Raw genomic sequence first — 18,996 nt, forward strand, 5'->3', positions numbered from 1 at the left:
CAGGACCGATCCGGGGCGGGGTCCGGGGAGAGAGGTAGGGGTCCTGGGAGTGGCCAAGGCCCGGGAGGGACGAAACTCGACGCGGCCAGGGTCGGAGGGAGGGGCAAGACCTTCCTTGGGCGGAGGTGGGGAGGGGCTGGGTCTTGGGAGATAGGGTGGGTGTCGAAGGGTTCAGAAGCGTTTGTCCTTCACTAGGCCGTTCCTCAGTGGCTTCCTAGGGGCCAGAACCCGGCCCCGGTTAGTCTGTGGACACGCGACCCCGCGTATCCCCATGTCCTGCCCGCCTTGCCCTCCACATCCCTTTTCCCAGCCTCTCCTTGTTCGGTTCCTCCCCACAATTAAAACCTCCTCCCCCCTTACCCCCTTCCTTCCCACCCTGAACCGCTGTGACTGCTGGAGAGCAAATACCACCCACCCACCTCTGCCTAACCCCACTGCCTCAACCTGGATCAACCCTGCATTTTATCTTCCTCTAGTCCCAGGGAGGCAGAACTGGCCAGAGGCCCCTGCGACCAGCCTTCGCAGGCTCGTGGGCTCCAGCGGCCCTGGCTAGCTCATAGCTGCACCGGTCCAGGCTTCCCTGCCCCTTCATTCTCCATCCACTGTCCTCTGTCTACACCACTGCAGCCCCTACCTTCCTTCTATGATATTTAAAAAACACAACACTTTACAACTAATCAACATGCTAAGTGTCCAGCTTAAGATCCGAGAAAGGCCCCTAATGTCTAAATATGTATGGTTTGGATATTTCAAACTTCCATAAGGATATCTTCAATTCTCCAAAATTTTCCAATTTTCCATGACACTTTGAGATCTCTCTCATGCACACTGCTGTCCTCCACAGATTCCATTTTCCCTTCAAGTCTCTGGGGTTCTGATGGGGAGGAGACCTGTGCTCCAGGGGTCTGCCCAGGCCCACCTGGCCAAACCTGATGGGTTTCTGCCCCCATATCTCGTCTTCTATACCAAAGCTCAGCTGCATCCTGTTTAACCAACCGGCTGGTGCCCAGATGGCATCTCACTGCAGCCTAATGTCAATGGCCATTGGCCATCCTTGTTTCCACTTATGGGAATCCTTTGCCTTTGCACACAGTCTACTGGTCTCTGTAGAAGTGGGTTCTACAGTTTAGTTTACATACAAATGTATTAAGTTTTTTGAGGCAATAATATGTTCTCATGATCTAGATATCAGAAAGCATAGAAAACCCACAGTCTAACAGCCACCACTGAGATGTAGCCTCATTTACGCAGATACTAGCAGATACCCTTTCACATAAAAACATAGACTTTTCTGGAGAAAATGGTCTTAGTCACTTTATTTAGTCCTTTCCTTGGGCTGGAGCTTGCTAGCTGTCCCTTCCTGGGGGCACACATCCCACCCTCCCTGCTTTTCCATTGGGTCACTGATTTCTCACTGCTGCCAGCAGGAGCCCTTTATCTGTGAGGTTATAGATAAGCTCTATGGGGACCTCCATGTGTCCTTTATCTTCTGGCTTTGCCTGTCAGTCCTTTAGACCAGCAGTCCACAACTTTTCTGCCACCAGGGACCGGTGCTCCTATGAGAATCTAATGCCTGCTGATCTGAGGTGGAGCTGAGGTGGTGGTGCTAGCGCTGGGGAGCAGCTACAGAACAGATGAAGCTTCACTCGCTGCTCACCAGCTGCTGTGCAACCCGGTTGCTAACAGATTGGTAAAGGTCCACGGCCAGGGGTCTGGGGATTCCTGCTTTAGACAAAGCAGAGGGAGGTTCCTAGCTTCCCAACTGTTTTAATATATAGTTCAATTACTAAACAACATGACATCCCACTTTGGCTCTGGTTGGAGTTCCCAGCTTCTACTTCTGTGTCGACATCTTTGATCCCTTGGCGGCTGCCCTGGGGGCTGATGCAAGATCTTCTCCAGATGGTCACCAAGTGTCCCACCATGTACAACAGTCCTGCCTCCCCTCCTAGTGACCTTTATTATTTGCTCAAGTGTGATGGACTCAGCTCTGTTCCCACACAGTTTTAATTCCTGTAATTTTCTAGTAAGTTTAATGCCTTCAGGGATCGGTACCCCCACCACACGCCTTTGTCAGAGCTTTCCTGCTGATTCTGGATTGTTTTATGCACAAGTTTCTGAGTGCCCCTCCCCCCCATAAGCAGTGTTAGTATTTTTTCAGGGGGATGGGGGCAAAGGCCACTACAACATTAGTTATACTTTTCAGTTTCAGGGTACAACTGCAGAGAAAGAGAATCAGGAGAAGGAGGAAGGTGGAGAGACGCAGGGGACAAGTGGTGACTCAGGATGGATTCTGGATGTTTCCTGGAGGATAAGGAGAGGGGGAGTGAGTGGGCTCCCTGAGGTTTCCCAAGGTTTGCACCCTGAGTTGCCATCAACTGCGACGGACGAGCATCCAGAAAAGGCAGTTTGGGGTGGGATGCGGGTTGATTTGGGATATTTTAAAAGAATGACATTGTGCGTAGAATGTCAAGCAGATGCTAGATACAAAATGGCTCTCAAGAGGAGCACTGCAAGCTGGGAGGGGAACTTGGAAGTTGGGGTGGATTAAGTGAAAAGGCCCTGGGAGACGGGGAGGCTGGCGGGAGGCCACAGAGGGAGCAGGAAGCTCCAGGAGGTGGGGTGAAAACATCAAGAAGTGGGGGGCGGATTGGTGGTTGCATAAGGGGTCGCTGGGGTTTCTTTTAGGGGCAATGAAATTTTCTAAAATTGACTGTGGTGATGTCGCACAACTCTATGTGTGGATTAAAACATTGAATTATACGCGGTAACTGGGCAAATTGTATGATGTATAAATTCTGTTTCAACAAAAACTGTTATTAAAATAAGGGAAGGCGACCCCAGGTTTAGCACCAAGAAGGGCTCAGTGGAGCCAGACAGGAATGGTCTCGGGGTGGTGTGGGGAAGACCTTGGAATGGGGTGAGTGTGAGAATGGAGGAGGATGGAGGGGTTTTGCTGCGAGGGAGGGAAACAGGCCAAGCTGGCACTGAAGAGTGGAGAGAAAAGGTTTCTCTCCTTGGTCAGAATGTCCAGAGGCAGCAAGAGGGTGGAAGTCCCTGGCCCTGGACAGTGGTCTCAGTGGGAGACGGGCCATCCACTGAAGCAGCCAGCCTGCTCAAGGTAGACGTCCTCATTTGGCCAATCTTGTTGCCTTGGGAACATGGAGGACAGGTTGTTGGTCCAGGGGACAATGGTGACGGTGGCACTTGGCATCAGAGGAGAAGGGAGAGTCAAGGGAGAGGAGGCATGCTGGTACTGCTTAGGAATCGCTGAGGACCCCTCCAATCCATGGTGGTGCTGCAGCGTGAGCCAGATGTGTGGGTCACAGATCTTTAGACATGGGCGGCAATGCAGGGGGTAGCGTTGGAAAACTGAATGTACAAAGCAGTGAGGTATCATTGGGGGGGGGGGGTGGTCAATAGACCCAGAGTTGGATGAGGGCCCCTTGGATGTCCCCTGAGAGAACAATGTGCTTCAGACAATGGTTAAGGGCACAGGGTCCAGCCCAGGGTGCTGAATTAATCCAGGAGGGTGGTCTACCAGGTGGCCAGTGTCCCAGTTGTGGGAGTGATCAGGAGGACAGAAGCAGGAGTGAGGATAGGGCGGGGAGGAGAAGGGATCATATTGTCATACGGTTTGTTTCTCTTGAATTATTTCAAAGTGGTTCTCGGTCATCATTTTCTTACTGCTTTCAAACCTAACTAAATTATCACCTATACCATCTGCATGATCCCGATTCTGAGCGATCAAGGTTACCCCTGTGGCTTAGTGTGGACAATTCTGAGAAATGTTCCCGTGTTTAAAAACATCTGTTGGCTCTGGTTCTGAGTTGCTGGATGAGAAGCACAAAGCATGGACTGTACCTCCTGTCATCCGGTCACCCCAAGGTTCAGGGCTGCATCATGAGGAATGTTCTAGATCAAGAATTACAGCTGAATTTCTCTTCCTGTCCTTTCACTTGCAACTTTCACAAACCCTGGAGTTGAAGTCTTTTAACTTTTAACAGTATAGGGGTAGAGTTAAAAGAAAAAAATTTCATAACTGTCATGATTATTCATATATGTTTATGTGATGCTTAATAATTGAGATTCTACCCTCTTATTTGCATCACTTTGCTGCTTTTTCTAACCTTCCTTTTTTGCATTTATTTTGTTCTGCTTTTTTTTTTTATTCCATTCTCTATACCTGGGAGTGTTAACGTAAGTACCTAATACAGCCTAAGGGTAATCCTCACCTTTTTGCAAAATGCAAATCCCCCAATCTTGTTTCAATATTTAATACTTCAGTTCTAATTTTTTTATGTCTCAAATTAGGCATTTAAAATGTTTACCCAGTTATATGTCACTTCCTCTGCTGATCTGTCTCTTGAGAGAGCTTTCCTGTTTTCTGAAATATAACTTTCATTCCTGTGGGTGTCCTTTCTCTTAATTGTTTTTAAAATCGTGCACAAAATTCTTGGTTGCTTGTTACTTTAATTCATTACTTGTGGTGATACTTTACTCCAGAGTCATCAAGTGTCTCTTGTTGCCGTTAGTCTGTCATTATTTAGTAGGTCATCTCTTCTTTTCTGTGACTGTTTTGCATTTTCACTATGACATATTTGGGGAATAGATGCCTTTTTATTCATACTGTTTATGATTGATATCTTGTCACTTCCTGGAAAATTCTCAGCACATGTCTTCTCATATTGTCTGTCCCCACCTGTCTCCTATTAGAACTCAGACCAGGTCATTCTTAGAATTCTAGCTGCCACAGTCTCCATCCGTTGTGCTGCATTCTGGGTAATTTCTTCTCAGCTTTCAAATGCTTGATTCTGTCTTCAGCTGTATCTAATCAGGTGAGCCTTAACAGCTGCAGTAGGTTGAATGGTATTCCCTGAAAAGAGAGGTCCATGACCTAATCTCTGGAACCTGTGAATGTGACTTTATTTGGAAAAAAAGGTCTTTGCAGGTATAATTAAGTGAAGGAATTGAAGCCAGAAAAGTCAGAGAGAAGGCCATGTGAAGACAGATGCAGATATTGGAATGGTGTAGCCATAAGCCAAGGAATACCCGGAGCCCCAGAAACTGGAAGAGGCAGGAAGGATCCTCCCCGATAGCCTTCAGAAGGAGTGTGGCCCTGCTGACACCTTAATTTCAGACTTCTGGCCTTCAGTACTGTGAGAGAATAAATTTCTGTTAAGTCTATGATACTTCGTTACAGACAGCAGCCTCAGGAAAGCAAAAGGACATCCAATGCCGTTTTTGACAGTCTCTCATGCCTTTTAAGTAAACTTTTTATTTTAGAATAATTTTAGATTTGCAGAAACATTGCGAAGATAGTATAGAGAGCTCCAGCGCAGCCCTCACCAGCTTCCCGAACGGTAACATCTTACATCTCCACAGTACATTTGTCACCACTAAGAAACCAATGCTGGGCATTGCTATGAACCAAACTGCAGACTTTATTTGGAGTTCCCCAATTTTTCCACGGCTGTCCTTTTACTGGTCCAGGATCCCACATTGCATTTGGTCCTCTGATGTGAGACAGGTCCTCAATCTCCTTGTATTCCATGATCTGATGGTTTTGAGGTGTCCTGACCATCGCTATTTTTATACCCAACTGTACTAACTCTAGCCATCCATGGGGAATCAAGTTCTGCTAGTGGTGCCCACGGGGTTGATCACGGCAGCATGTCCCCTTGCACGCCCTGTCACTTCTGTGCAGAGTTCATGCTCTGCCATCCTAGTGAGAATGCTGGAAGGGTGTCAGACCCCCAACTCCCATTCTGGCTGGATATTATTAGGGAGATAGAGTAGAGAACAGCACCAGGTATGGCCTTAGGCTCTGCATTTATAAGGACTATCCACCAAGAGTTCACTGTTCTACAGCAGGAAGAGCTTTCAGATTTTTAGATTTGACCAGGCAGATGTCTCCCCTCCTCTATCCCTGGAGTCCTCTGAGCCGCCGCTGCTCCTGGACACCTCTGAAGGTCAGTTGTCCTCGTTGAGACCTCACTGATCTTTCTTCAGAATTCCTGACTCATGTTCCCCCGACATCGATGATCAAACGCCCCCCAGACCAGACTCCTAGACACCCCCTCTGCTGGCATGCATAGCCCTGCCCGACTCCCATTTCGTTAAACGGCAGCTCAAGTAGGAAGTCTTGGGTCATCTTTGATTCTTTTATTTTAGCTTTACCTACATCCAAAGCAAGTCTGGTTGGTTCTACAACAGAGTTGGGAACTGACCACCTCACCTGCTGCCCAGCCCTTTTGTGTCATGATCCCCGCTCACTTGCCTGATCCTTCCCGACCCTGGGTGCTGTGGTGCCATGATGGCGCAAACAACTTCTCCATTCTGGCAATCAGTTCTCTGCTCCCCTTCTTCCATCTTTACAGAGATTTTTAAATCTCTGCTCCTCTTATCCTCCTTGCCGCCCATCCTGACCCACCTCATCGAGCTCTGAGCCCATTGCTTCCCCATGATCACCCCCCAGAGGCCAAAGCAGGGGTCCACTCGGTCAGCACCCTGACCACCCACCTGCTCAAACACATCACATTGCCTCTGGGGCACTGCACATCCTGGACCCTGCTGGTTATCCAAACCTGCCTCCAGTCACTCCTGGGCCCCTTCAGGCCAGGGGCTTCAGAAACCAGCTGGCTCACATCCCAGGGCTGGTGAGTCCCAGAGACCGTGCCTCCGGGAAGCTCAGTGAGGCCCCTTTTCCCCTCCTTCCCTAGGACTCCCACTTGGGCTGGACTGGGTGTGAACCCCCAGCCTCATCTCCAGCTTGAGTGGCCAGTGGGCCAGGGAGCATCAGTGTGGACAGAGTGTGTGCTCCCTGGGCCTTCCGTGTCACCCCCTTATTCTCACCTCCACTGCTACCCACTTAGAGGTTACCCTCTGGCCTGGCCAATGACTGCTGCTCTCCACCCACGGGGGCCAATGCTCACCCGCTCTGGACACACCAGCCAGTCGGCTTGGCCCTCACCGCTCCACTGAGACACCCTGATTCTTGTCTCTTACCACTGTTCCCCACCCCGATCTCCCTGCCCTCTACTCCCTCCGCACCGTCTGTCCTTACGTCATCTAACTCTGTCACTACAGCGCCCACGCCTTTCCTGCAGGCTCTGTTTTGGTCGTAGGCTCCGGGGGCGGCATCCACTACGGCCTCGTTTGCTGCTGTGTCTCCAGGGCCCGCCTACGGAGCAAACTCAGACTGACAGACGTGGCTAAAGGAAGCACCCGGGGTGGCGGCCCCTCCACACTCACTCAGCTTTGCTGGGCTTGGGGCTCGGGGCCTCTGCCGCGTCGTATTCCCGCACATCCTTCAGCTCACGCACCTGGCCGGTCAGCACCTTGGCAGCAAAAGCCACGATGTACTGTGGGAGGGGAAGGCACAGGTGAGAAAAGAGCCTCACCGAGCCGTGCTGTCCCTCTGATGGCCATGCGCTCCCGACACTGGCCATTTGCATGTGTCGTTCCCATTGCCTAACACCTGGGCACGTCCGAGAAGGGCCTGCACCTGGACCGCTGCCCAGGGATGGGGACCAGGATGGGACTGCTGGCGGAGGAAGCGGGTGGGCAAGGAGCTGTGGGTGGCAGACTCACCAGGAACCAGTAAAGGTTCATGAGAGTGAGAAGCAGGAGGAGTGTGTTGAAGAAGAAGTAGAAGGGAATGTCAGGCACCGAGCGCAGGCTGCAGTGGCACGTGGCGTACAGGACCTTGAGCGGGAACCAGTAGAGGCGGAACCAGAACCTGTTGGGGGAGCGGGGCGAGAAACGGGTCAGGGAGGATGTGGGCCCACCTGAGCCCTGTCCTGTCCCGTCTGGTTTCGTCCATCTGTCCCTGCTCGTTCCCACCCATCCTTATCCCGTTGCCCCACCCCTGCCTGCTCCCGCCCATCTACCTCCATCCCGCTGTCCTTTCCTGCCCAACTATGCTCCTCCCCCGCTTCATTCAGCTCCTCCCCTTCCCTGCCTGGCCCTTCCCCTTCCCACAAGCCCTGCCTACTTCCCTGATTGGCCCTTCCCTGGCCACCAGGCCTGCCTTCTTTCCTGCATGACCCGCTCCTCTCCTGGCCTCGTCCTGCCCCTTCCCACAAGCCCCCCTCTTCCCCGTGGGCCCTCCCAGCTCACCAGCTGAGGCTGAAGCTGAGGCAGCCCAGGTCTGCAGCCAGGGCATGCAGTGGATGGTGAGACCCTCCGCGGGACTTGAAATAGACATTGAGCTTGGTGAACTCCAGCTGCACGTCACTGATGTCATGCAGGAAAAGCACCAGAATGCCCACATTGTGGTACCTGGGGAAGAAAGTGGGGCAGGACAGGGGAGAGGGCGGGTCACACTGGAGATCCCCACCTTGCACTGAGGCCCCAAAATAGGCCCCTGGGCCTCACCTTCCCATAGATCCTCCAGAGCCACCCTCCCTGGCCCACCTGCCCTGTTTACCCTCCCAACGGGTCAGGTCTGTGGCAGCCCACCTGCCTCGCTGTCCCCAGGTGGCCCAGGAGCCTCCCTGAATGTTCCCTCTTTAGTCCTTCCTCATCTCCATGATCTCTGACCCTAAATGACCCCTGACCCTCGCAGCCCTGGGCCATTCTGTATCCAGATCCCCCACAAGTGTGCTGACACTCCCAGGTTTACACGATTAATCTAAACTTCACTGCGAGCTGCAGACGACTGGGAAAGGCAGTGTCCCCACTAGAAGCTACAGAAGCCCGAAAGCCGGTCCCCTGCCCCTTCCCAGTGTTCCCCTGATAGCTGCCCGGGCCAAGGGGCCTGAATCCAGCCTAGGTGGGGCTGTGTTTTCACCACGTCTTGGCCCTCCTGCCCCAGGCCCTTTCCCTGCGCTGGTCCCAGAGCCCGACATGCACCTCCCTGGGATGCACAGGGCTCTCCTGCACCTCCCTTCAGTCCTTGCTCACCTGTCACCCCGGACACCCCGCCCAAACCTCACTACCCCGGCAGTCCTTATCTTCCCACTCGATTTTTCTCCATAATTATCGCCTTTAAACAGATTCTTTTCTTTTTCTTTTTTGGAGTGGTGGTGGTGGTGGTGGTATCATCTGATTCTACTCTCGAGATCAGTGCTAATACAATTTTCTAGGATGACAGAAATGTTTTAAACCTGCATTGTCCAATATGGGAGCCACCAGCTACATGTGGCCACTGAGTAGCTAAACTATGGCTGGTGTGGCTGAGGAACAGGATGTATGATTTTATTTACGTTTAATTCAAGTTGAAATAGCTGTGGCCAGCACTGTACTGGAGGGTGCAGTTATGGTAGCTAGTTCAATAAAAACAGAATGCGAATGTTTATGTCATTTTAGATTTTCTATCAGCCATGTTAAAGAAAAAGAGAGTAGTAAAAATTAATTTTAATACTGCATTTTGATGAACTCGGTATATCCACAATGTTGCCATTTCAACATGTAATGGGTGTGAGAAAGGCACTGACGAGATATTCTCACTCCTTTGCCTTTGTCACTGGAATGGCTTTTACACAATCCGCAGGCTGTGGTTTGGTGAAGTGGCCCCATGCAGGCTCTAAAATGCCAGCAGAACCCGCCATACGGCAGGTGCTCAGGAAGCACTTCTATGTGACCCGGTCTGGGGTGCCATCCGGGTAGGGTTGGAGGGGGATGGATGGGGTGGGGGCTCCCTGCGTTTGTTTCGCCCCACCCTTCTGGAATCTCTCTGGACCCTCCCCTATGGGAGTCCCCATGCTCCCAACCCCAAGACATGGGCCTCTGCCCCGTGCCAGCCTCCCGCTCCTGCTCGTGCGGCCACCCTCTGGGACTCACCGGAAGGCATAGGAAGAGACGATGAGGACCAGGGTGACCACGTGGTGGACGAGCATGACCACCGAGTCCTTGCGCCAGGCGTCCATGTACAGCGTGGCGTAGATGGAATGGCCATAGAAGCTTCCCTGCAGCAGGTAGGCGGCCGCAATGTCCTGTGGCACCTCCATGCCCGGTGTCCAGTCTGGGGAGAGCCCGACCGCGCCATCAGGGGCCTGCAGAGCCTCCAAGACCCTCGAGCTGGCCATGCATCTTCCCCGTGCTGGGGCAGGCCGAGTCTCTGCAGGTGTCCTGGCCCTTGGTTTTCCATCTCGATGGAAAACCCATTATTTTTTATGATGAGGTATAATCTTCTAGAACAGTTTTAGATTTGTAGAAAAAAAGTGCTCCTACTCCTGAAATCTGTCCCTTGCAGCATTTCCAGCTCTGCCCTGGCTGCCCTTTCCATCTTCCCTCTCGAGCCAGCTGGGATGCTTCTGTCCTGGGTACCCCCTCCCCAGCACGTCCCCAACCAGAGGGCAGGCCACTGCCCGCGATGTGGCGCCAGCGGAGCCTGAGGCAGAGATCGCATACCCGCCAATGCCGAGGAGTTCGGGGGTCCCCCCAGGGGGGCCCTGGCTCCCCTCCTCCGCCTGCAGCCACTTTGCTCCTCATGGCACTGTGTCCACCCTCACTCAGGCCCCGCCCCTTCCTGCTGACACTGACCCCACCCCAGCTCTCCCCACCACTTCTCTCTTCTGCCCATTACCAGGGTCAAGGGCTCTGCCCGTTGGCCTGGAACTCTCTGGATTGTACCCTGCTTACTGGCTACTCCTTCTCTGCCCCGCCCCTGCCTCGGTGATCTGGAGCAGACCCTCATGCCCCTCTGGGCCCTGCCGTTTCTAGACACCGCCTATGCCCCTGCCTCATCTATGCTCGGGCCCCTCCTGCAACCGAGATCACTCGGACCCCCACCTGGGGGCCCCTCTTTGGTCCACATCTCCGCTCACTTCCCTGGCCCCCACTGCCCCCAACCTGGTCCAGACACTACTGTCCCCACTCAGCACTACCCTAGCTCCTCCTGGCCTCTGAGTGTGTTCCCAACTGTCCACATTCCCCACGGTGACCTAGATGGCTGTGAGTACACAGACCCCATGACCTAGCAATTCCACGCCTAGGCGTGAGCCCCAAGGGAACTGAAAACAGGGACTCGAACAGGTGAGGGAAAAACAAAATGTAGTCCGTCTACACAATGGAATATTACTCAGCTTCGAAAACATGATACTGAGTGAAAGAAGCCAGATCCAAATGGTCACATGAGCTTTTACCTTCTTAACCACCTTTCAATTCAGTAGCATTAGGTATGTTCACACTGTTGTGTGACCACCCTCCACCGTCCACCTCCAGAACTCATGCAGGAGAACTGAAACTCTGGCCCCATTAAACACTCGCTCCCCATCCCCCTTTACCCAGACACTGGTAACCTCCATTCTACTTTTAGTCTTTATAAATCCAACTCCTCTAGGAACCTCCTATAAGTGGCCTTATAGTATTTACCTTTTTGTGACTGGCTAAAATGGTTAATTTTATGTTAAGAATATTTTAGTAAAAAAAAAAAAAAAAAATGCAAAACTCCCCATGGATCAGATCTCATCTTCCCCCCACTTTAACATGTCCGGGGGCTCCCCAAAGTTTGACAGCAAAACCCACACTTCGAGCTGGGCTCTCCCCTACGTTCCATTCTCAGCTGCGTGAGATGCTGCAGCTGGGGGAGCCCCTTCTCCACCACACACACCTGCCAGGTGCCTCTGTCCTCTTTAGAAGGAAGGCACGCAGAGCCTGCTGTAGAAACAGGACACCGAATTTTCCACCCAGTGGGTGAGCATCTCCCCTCCAGCTAAGGGCCCCAGATCTGAGGCTGGGGAGTGAGGGGGACAGTCCAGGCTTCATCTGCCCCTCCCCACACATTGGGGGGCTGGGCTCTGTCCATGGACCTCCAGCCTCCTCTCCACACACAGCCCACCTGCCGCTCTGGATTCTCCAAATCACCCCATCCCACTCCTGCCTCGCCCCCCATCCCACCTCCAGTATCAGGCCCCTGGGCTTCCCACATGCAGCTCCTGGCCTCCCCTGGACCACGCCTCCTGGCCCATCTCACTGAGGGGCCCCGGGGCCTGGCGTCATCCCACTCTCCTCTTACACCAACCTTTGGTTTGGCGGCAAATCCTATCAGCTCTGCCTTTTAAACATTTCAAATCGGCGACTTCTCTCCTCTGCTTAGCCCTGTCCTGGTTGGAGCCCCCACAAGTACACTTCCTGCCATCAGCCCCCTTCTCTGCTCACAGCCCCTCGGTAGATATCCCTGCTGCCCGCCCGCCCTCCGCGCTTCCGGCTCCGGCCAGGCACACTTCTCTCTGCTCTTGACCCACCGGGAGCGTGTTTCCTGTCTGCTCCAGGCTCCTCCATGTCCCGACTCAAAAGGTACCTTTGGTGAGGCCATTCCCACCGCTGTAGAAAACGCCCCCTCCCCCCTCACAGACACCCCTTATCCCTCCTCCTCTCCCAAGTGTTCTCATCAGGACTTATCACTGTTAACAGATTTCATATTTCACTGTCCATTGGGGGCTTCCTCTGACTTACAAGCTATGTCAGCACAGAGCCTGGTATACAGTTGGTGCTCAACAGATGAGCATGCAAAGCAGCAGCTAACTTGAAAGCATGATATAACATAATTTATAAGGGGTGAAGGCAACTCTAAGCCCCAAACTTTAAGAGTTCAATTATGGTTCATTTGCATAAAGGAAAATTGAATGACAGCTAAAACCTCCCTTCTAGAAATTTACCACATGGGAAACGCGTGTGAGAAAACGGTTGTGTGGGCAGCATGGTCCCACAGAGACGGACAGGCGCCCACTACACCCAGTGTTTGTCACCAGGACCCTGTGATGCAGGAGCTCCGTGCCTGGCCCTCCAACAGTGCCACCAGGAGCCCTCTCAGGCTATTTACGTCACATGGCAGGAAGCACAGCCATAATCCATACACGCATGGGTGGTCAGCACAGGAACGGAAGAGCCTGACACTAACCCCCTCCCATCACAAGTCGAGTTTTCTTATTGGCCTGCCCATTGGTGACAGAGGACACTGTAGTCATCCACTGCCTGTCCCACCCAGAGCTCAGGTCTTGACCGCCCCTACAGCTAATCCAATCCATGGATGCAGCCACTTCTCACTGTCTTTATCTCCTTTCCAAGCTGATCCAAACCACATTGGTGGCTCGCCTGCCCCCCGGGCCCTGCTACTCTCCTCACTCAAAACTCTCCTGTCTCCCTCCATATGGCACCCAGAGGAAGCTTTTCAAAATCCACAAACCATCCCATTTGGAATGAAGCTAAAACTCCTGTCACCCTCCCCTTGCTCTCACACACCAAGCTCGCGAGTGCCCCAGGACCTTTGCATGTACTGTTCCTGACACCCGGGCCTACGAAAGGGGTTACCTCCTCCAGGACACCTCCCTGAGCCCTTATAGGGCCAGGTGCCTTCTTCCCTGCTCCCAGGGTTCCTTAATCACCCTTGTCTGGGGGCAGAGATCCAGCATGGGATGGCTGATGAGCATCAGCTCCCCTGTGTACCCTTCTCCTTGGAGTTTAGAGCAGAAACCCCCACATCCCACCAGGGCCCCTACCATAGAAGACGGAGGGTGGGTCATGAAAGAAGGGGTAGTCGGTGCCAAAGAGCAGGTAGGCACTGTAGCTCCAGGCGCCCAGGTAGAAGAGGAACTTCCAAGCGCTCTCAGGCATTTTGGCAGCATCTCTGGGCTGGAGGCGACACCGCTTTGCCAGAGGCTGTGGGCGAGAAGGTGGGTAACCATCAACGCGAGGGGCTGCGCCTCCAGGGTGGGGAGACCAAAGCCCAGGAACTGCCTGGGCCAGGCACTATTGTAGGGGGGCCCTGTATCCACAGCTGCTTGGAGTAACCAGAGCCCACATGTGCCTGCCAAGGGCTAAACTTAGTGCCCAGCTGTCTGACCACAGTGTGCAGAGGGGAGTGAGGGGGGACCTGAGGAAAACAGAGCAGGCTGTAAGGGTCAGGAGGGGGACATGTCAGCATAAAGCAAGGGAGGCCAGTGGGGTCCACACATGGGAATTGGGGCTTGGGGGTCATGGGGAGCTGGGGGTATGACATTAAGGAGGAAGGAATTAAAGAAAAGGTGTGACAGGGACTATGGGGGTGACCCTGTGAAGGGAACATGGAGGAGAATATGAGAGCATTGGGAGAACTTGGGGGATTATAACCCCCAGTGATTCTTGTGGGGGAGAAACTTGAGGGGAAAGGGTGCCTCAGAGGAAGAATCTGGGGAGACCAGAGAGGAACACGGGACTGGGGAAGATGGGGTGGGTATTGGAGGAGAACAGAGGAGAGACTGGGGCAGCACAGTGAGATGCTGTGACCTGAGGGGACATCGGGAAAGACCTGAGGTAAGTGGGGGCGTGCAGTGGTGAGTCAGGGAGGACTCTGGGGGGTCTAGCGCCCCTGGGGTCCCAGTTAGGACAGGGCTCCAGAGCTGCTAGGCCAAACCCCACCCCATTCTCAGAGACTGAGGGGGCTGGAGTACCTCCAGTTGCCATGGAGACAGCCAGAGCCAGCTCCGGTAACCCCTGGCAACCAGGCTGCTGCCAAGAAGAGGAGCTTTGGAAGACAGAGCAGCCCTTCACCCATTTCTTGGGAGGGGCGAGCTTTGAATTGTGAATTGTGGGGGAGAGGCCCATCCCAGCTGGGGAGGGAGGGCCTGGGCTGGAGCCCTACCTCCACGGATTGCAAAAGTGAGGGAACCCATGACCTCGATGTCCCCCACCGGACTTCCTCAGGAATGTGGGGAGCCCCTCCACCTTGGTGGTCCCAGAGCCACCACATCTCCCTCCTGGGCTCTGGGCCTTCCCCTTCTGGACCTCCTGCTTCTCAGCTGAAAATTGGGAAGGTGGGGGAGCAACAAAACCCGACTGAGACCAGGACCGACTGTGGAGGGGACCTTGTCATGCCTGCCTCCCCCACCCTGAGCAGGGTGACAGGCATGGTCTCTCCCCTACATGCATGATGTGAAGATGAGGGTGGGGACAATGACAGCCAGACAACACCCTATCCCCAACTCAACAAGGGCCAGCCTCTTCCTGGCCAGCAGAGAAAGGCCCCTTTGTTGGCCCTGGGCACTCGCTCTGTCCCTGAACCCCTGCCACCTCCAGCCAAATGGGTGGGGTGACCCCAGCAGTCGGGGGAGTCTCAGCTGAGGTAGGAGCCCAAACGACTTCCAAGCAGCTCCCACAGCAGACCCCTCCCCAAGGATGGGAGTGAGGCCAGGCACCAATGTCACCCACGGTCACTCTCCAGCCGGGGCGGTGGCCTCCCCAGCGGTGGCTTCCCCAGGCTTGCTGGAAATTGGGTATTTCCACTGCGGCCCCTTGGAGGCAGCAAAGTCCAGTTTCCAAGACCCAGGCCCTGCCACCTCCCTAAGGCTGTGACCACCAGCGTGACGGGGGAGCCCAGCCCTTTGCCTCCGTTGGTCGGAGGGGGGCGCTGACTCCAGACAGGCGCGAGGCAGAGACCAGGCAGCTTCGGCCCCCTCCCAGTAGCACCGGACAAGGTGGCTCCGTCGCCGCGCAAACCCCGACTCCGCTCCAGCTCGGGCTCCGAGTGGGCCGCGCATTGTCCGGAGGCTCAAGGCGCAGACGGCCCTTGTGTGCCGAGACCTCCCCGCCCACGTCCTCCGCTCCTGTTTTCCTGGCTCGGCTGTGCACGGAAACCCTGTCCCGGACTGACCAGAATGAGTCGTGCTCTGGTTCCCCCACGTCACGAACGCCCGACCCGTGTCAGGGTCCCCACGTTGCAGGTCCCACCGCCCCCCCCCCCCGCGGCCTGCCACCCAGCCACACCCCCGCATCCTGCCCTACCCCCAACCTATAGCGATTGAAAATGCCGCGCGGCTGTCCAGGACCCAGCGTCTGAAGCTCCTCCGGCCTGAGGACCCCACGTTCAGTGATCCAGCCCGCAGAGACAGAATGGGCCGCGCGGCGGCCTAGGGTCCTCCAGTCCGGGGATCCCACGTCCCGGCCCCCAGCGGCACTGACCCGAAAGAGACGCGCGGTGGCCGCGGAGCGAAGCGCCGTCCAGCCGAGCGCGGAGACAGCCAGCAGCAGCAGCTCCGGAGGCGCCAGGTGCGCGTGCTCCGTCAGGCCGCGGCGCGCCAGCCCCCAGCCGCAGTCCGCGCAGCCCCGCGCCGCAGCCAGCGCGCTGCCCCAGCCGCGCTGCACTAGCTGCGCGTAGCTCGGCATGGGCTCGGGCCCCGCTGGCGCCGCTGCGGTCCCCGCCGCCGCCATTCCGCCCGCTCGCCGGCTGTCCCTGTCGCCTGCGCCTGCCCGAGGTGGCCACCGGAGCCGCGCGCTCCGCGTCACGCGCCGCAGCTGGGCCGGGGGCGCGGCGGCCAGAACGCTAGGGACGGAGGGGCGGGGCAGGCGCAAGCTCCGCCCCGACAGGGGACTCTGGGCTGGGGCGCGACATCTGCGATTTGGGGGCCCACAGGTACTGGGTCCTTAGGAGGCAGAGGCGGGGACCACAGGCGTGTAAGTCCTGGCTGCGTTCTGGAGGTGGGCCCGTCCCCATTTTGAAGCGGAGGAAACCCAGACTCAGAGCTCCCGGGCTCCTCTATCCCCATGCTGTGTCCGGGACAAGGGGGTGCAGGGGGCACCAGCAGTCAGTGCCTTTGACTGGGGACTCCCTCTTCCCGGGCCCTCCAGCCTGCCCCATCCCACCCTCGGATCTGAGGCCTGGCACACACCTGGTGCGTCCAGCAGCCTCCCTACATTCAGTAGGTTTAGTGTAAATGAAGGCCTCCGTTCTCATCCTCAAAAGACCACTTCCCACTCAAGAATGTAGAAGATACACCTGGTGGAGACTCTGCCCTACATCCCAGGGTACCTGGACTGGGGACCCGAGTGTGAACACTTCCCAGGCTTGCTGCTCTGCGCCTGCCAGGCTGCAGGGGTTCCACATATGCGATGGGAGTTACAGGCATCAGGGAGCTCCCTGGGGAACTGGCCAGGGGGCTTGAGAGGCTGAGGGCCTGGGACCTGAGGGTCACCTTCTGCGCTGTAACCCTGAGGACGTGGCAGGCTTCCCCTGCAGCAGATTAACACAGGCATTTGGGGAGGTCAAGGGAGTAAGTGCCCCCTTGAGGGGACTCAGAGGGTGGATCAAGAATAGGCTTCACTGGGGCTACCGTGAGTGATCGTCCACCATCCACTAACCAACCCTGTTTGAAGCACCCATTGGCCATCACTGAGGGCACCGATCACCTGTTGGGGACATCACCTCATCACCTCGCCTGGCACTGATAACCTCCATCTTAGTCCCCAGGATTCCCGTCCACTTGTGCCCTCCTTGCCATACCCAAGGATGTTATTCCCTAGCTTTTGAGGTATAGAGTACAGGCATCAGTGTGGGCCCTGCAGGAGCTGGGCTGGGCCCATGCAGCCACTAGCCTGACCTGACCTTCAGCTGCACAGCTAAAACAGGCAGGACAAGGGGCCATCACCTCACCTCCCCGTCACACTCCTGTCCAGTCCTGCAGCACACCAGAAGCCTCACCTTCAAATGTTCCTGAATCCAGCCACTTTGCACTTGCACAGCCTTATGTGGCCCTGGGCCACCTCGTGCCTCCTCCCTGGCATCCTGGCTGCCTCCACACTCTACAGAAGCCAGAGGAAGCCTCCTCTGCTCACTGCCCTCATGGTTTCCATCACTGAGTAAAAGCCCAACTTCTGTGACTCACCACCTGCCCTCTTGTGCTCCTCTCCACCTGGCTCCCTCTGCTCTAGCCACACTGGCCTCCTCACTTTTGCTCCAACACCCCAGGCAGAATTCCGAATCAGGGCCTTTGCAATGGCTGCTCCCTCTGCCTAGAATGTTGTTCGTCCAGGTGCTGGCAGGTTCCCACCCCAGGCTTTACCTACAAATGACACTTGCTCAGGGTACCTCCCTGACCCCCCAACAGTCTTCTCCTTGGCCCTCTTTACCATCTCCTGCTGCTGTACCTTCTACTATTTTTGAGTATGTATGTGGGCAAGGGTTCACCCATCCCATTGGATGCTTAATGCCGTGGCCAACCTGAAAGGCAGAGAGGGTCTCAGGCTGGCTGGACATATCCCCATAGATCCAGCTGGGCCTGTGGGGCAGCCCTGGATCTTCCCAACTACCCATCTCGGTCCTCCTACCCAGCACTATCTGGTGTCCATGGTGGCCATCAGTAATGGGAGAGGGCCCCTGCCCACCAGCCCAGCCCAGCCTCGAGTTTCATTCTGGCGGGGCCCAGACAGGAGGCTGCCAATGGGCAGGTACAGGGCAGGAATGGAAAGTAGCTTCTGGTGCTGGTGGCTGGGGGCCAGGCACCTGGTGAGGGGCTGCTGAGGTCCCAGGGCTGGTGCCTCTTCCCTGCTTCACCTGAGAGTGCAGGCCTCCTTTCTGCTGGGGGTGCTCAGCCTCCCCCTGACTGGGGAGGCCTTTTCTGCACCCCTCTCTGCTGCTGAGCTCCCTGCCAGCTCTGCTGATGCAGGTCCGTTGCTCTGGCAACCAAGGACTGGGTTTGAGCAGCCACCTCTGAGAAAGATGAGGCCAGGCACTGGGAACCCCAGTGTCTTATCTCCTCCCTGGGAAGGACACAAACACTGGTCAAGGGACAAAGGGCAAGGAGCCTTGTCCAGCTCATCAAGCCCTTTGCACAAATTGTTCCTGGTGCCCAAGACGCCCATCTTCCAGAACCCGGCCTGGCAGCAACTTCTTGTCTGGGTGGATATAACCTGATGGTGACCTCGTCCCAGAGGCCCTGACCACCCTAACCCACCCACTCACCTCCCTCTTTGTTGTCCTGCTTCCTCTTATCACAGGACGCTCACTGTGTTTCTTTTTCCAGGCAGAGCTTGGTGCTTTGGCCATCGCGGTGCTCCAGCATCCATGGCCCCAACTACAGAGGGTCTCAGACCTAGCCGGTGACTCACTGCATGGAAGCAGCAAGGAGCAGAGGCCTGAAGGGGGATGTTTACTCCCAGGACGATCTGGCATGCCGCTTCCTTGGTTGGTCAAGTGGTGGCCTGAGAGTTTCTGGCCCCCTCACCACCTATAATCCATGTGGGGGTCCTGGGTTTGAATCCTGGTGTCCCTAGTGATGGCTGTGACCTCTCTGTGCTTCA

General features: G+C 55.4%; 1 protein-coding gene across 1 annotated transcript; it reads right to left on the bottom strand.

Annotated features, from left to right (window-relative positions):
- Nucleotides 1-100: 100 nt before the first annotated feature.
- Nucleotides 101-16,211, bottom strand: CERS1 (ceramide synthase 1). Its single transcript, XM_016132413.2, has 7 exons — nt 15,883-16,211; nt 13,446-13,605; nt 9,787-9,967; nt 8,122-8,283; nt 7,594-7,741; nt 7,255-7,364; nt 101-214 (listed from the first exon to the last, which is right to left on the bottom strand). The coding sequence occupies exons 1-7, from the start codon at nt 16,129-16,131 to the stop codon at nt 172-174; spliced, it is 1,053 nt and encodes a 350-aa protein (XP_015987899.1). The 5' UTR covers nt 16,132-16,211; the 3' UTR covers nt 101-171.
- Nucleotides 16,212-18,996: the final 2,785 nt, after the last annotated feature.

This window comes from Rousettus aegyptiacus, unplaced genomic scaffold, assembly GCF_014176215.1.
Source record: "Rousettus aegyptiacus isolate mRouAeg1 unplaced genomic scaffold, mRouAeg1.p scaffold_m13_p_16, whole genome shotgun sequence".
In the NCBI taxonomy this organism is placed as follows: domain Eukaryota; kingdom Metazoa; phylum Chordata; class Mammalia; order Chiroptera; family Pteropodidae; genus Rousettus; species Rousettus aegyptiacus.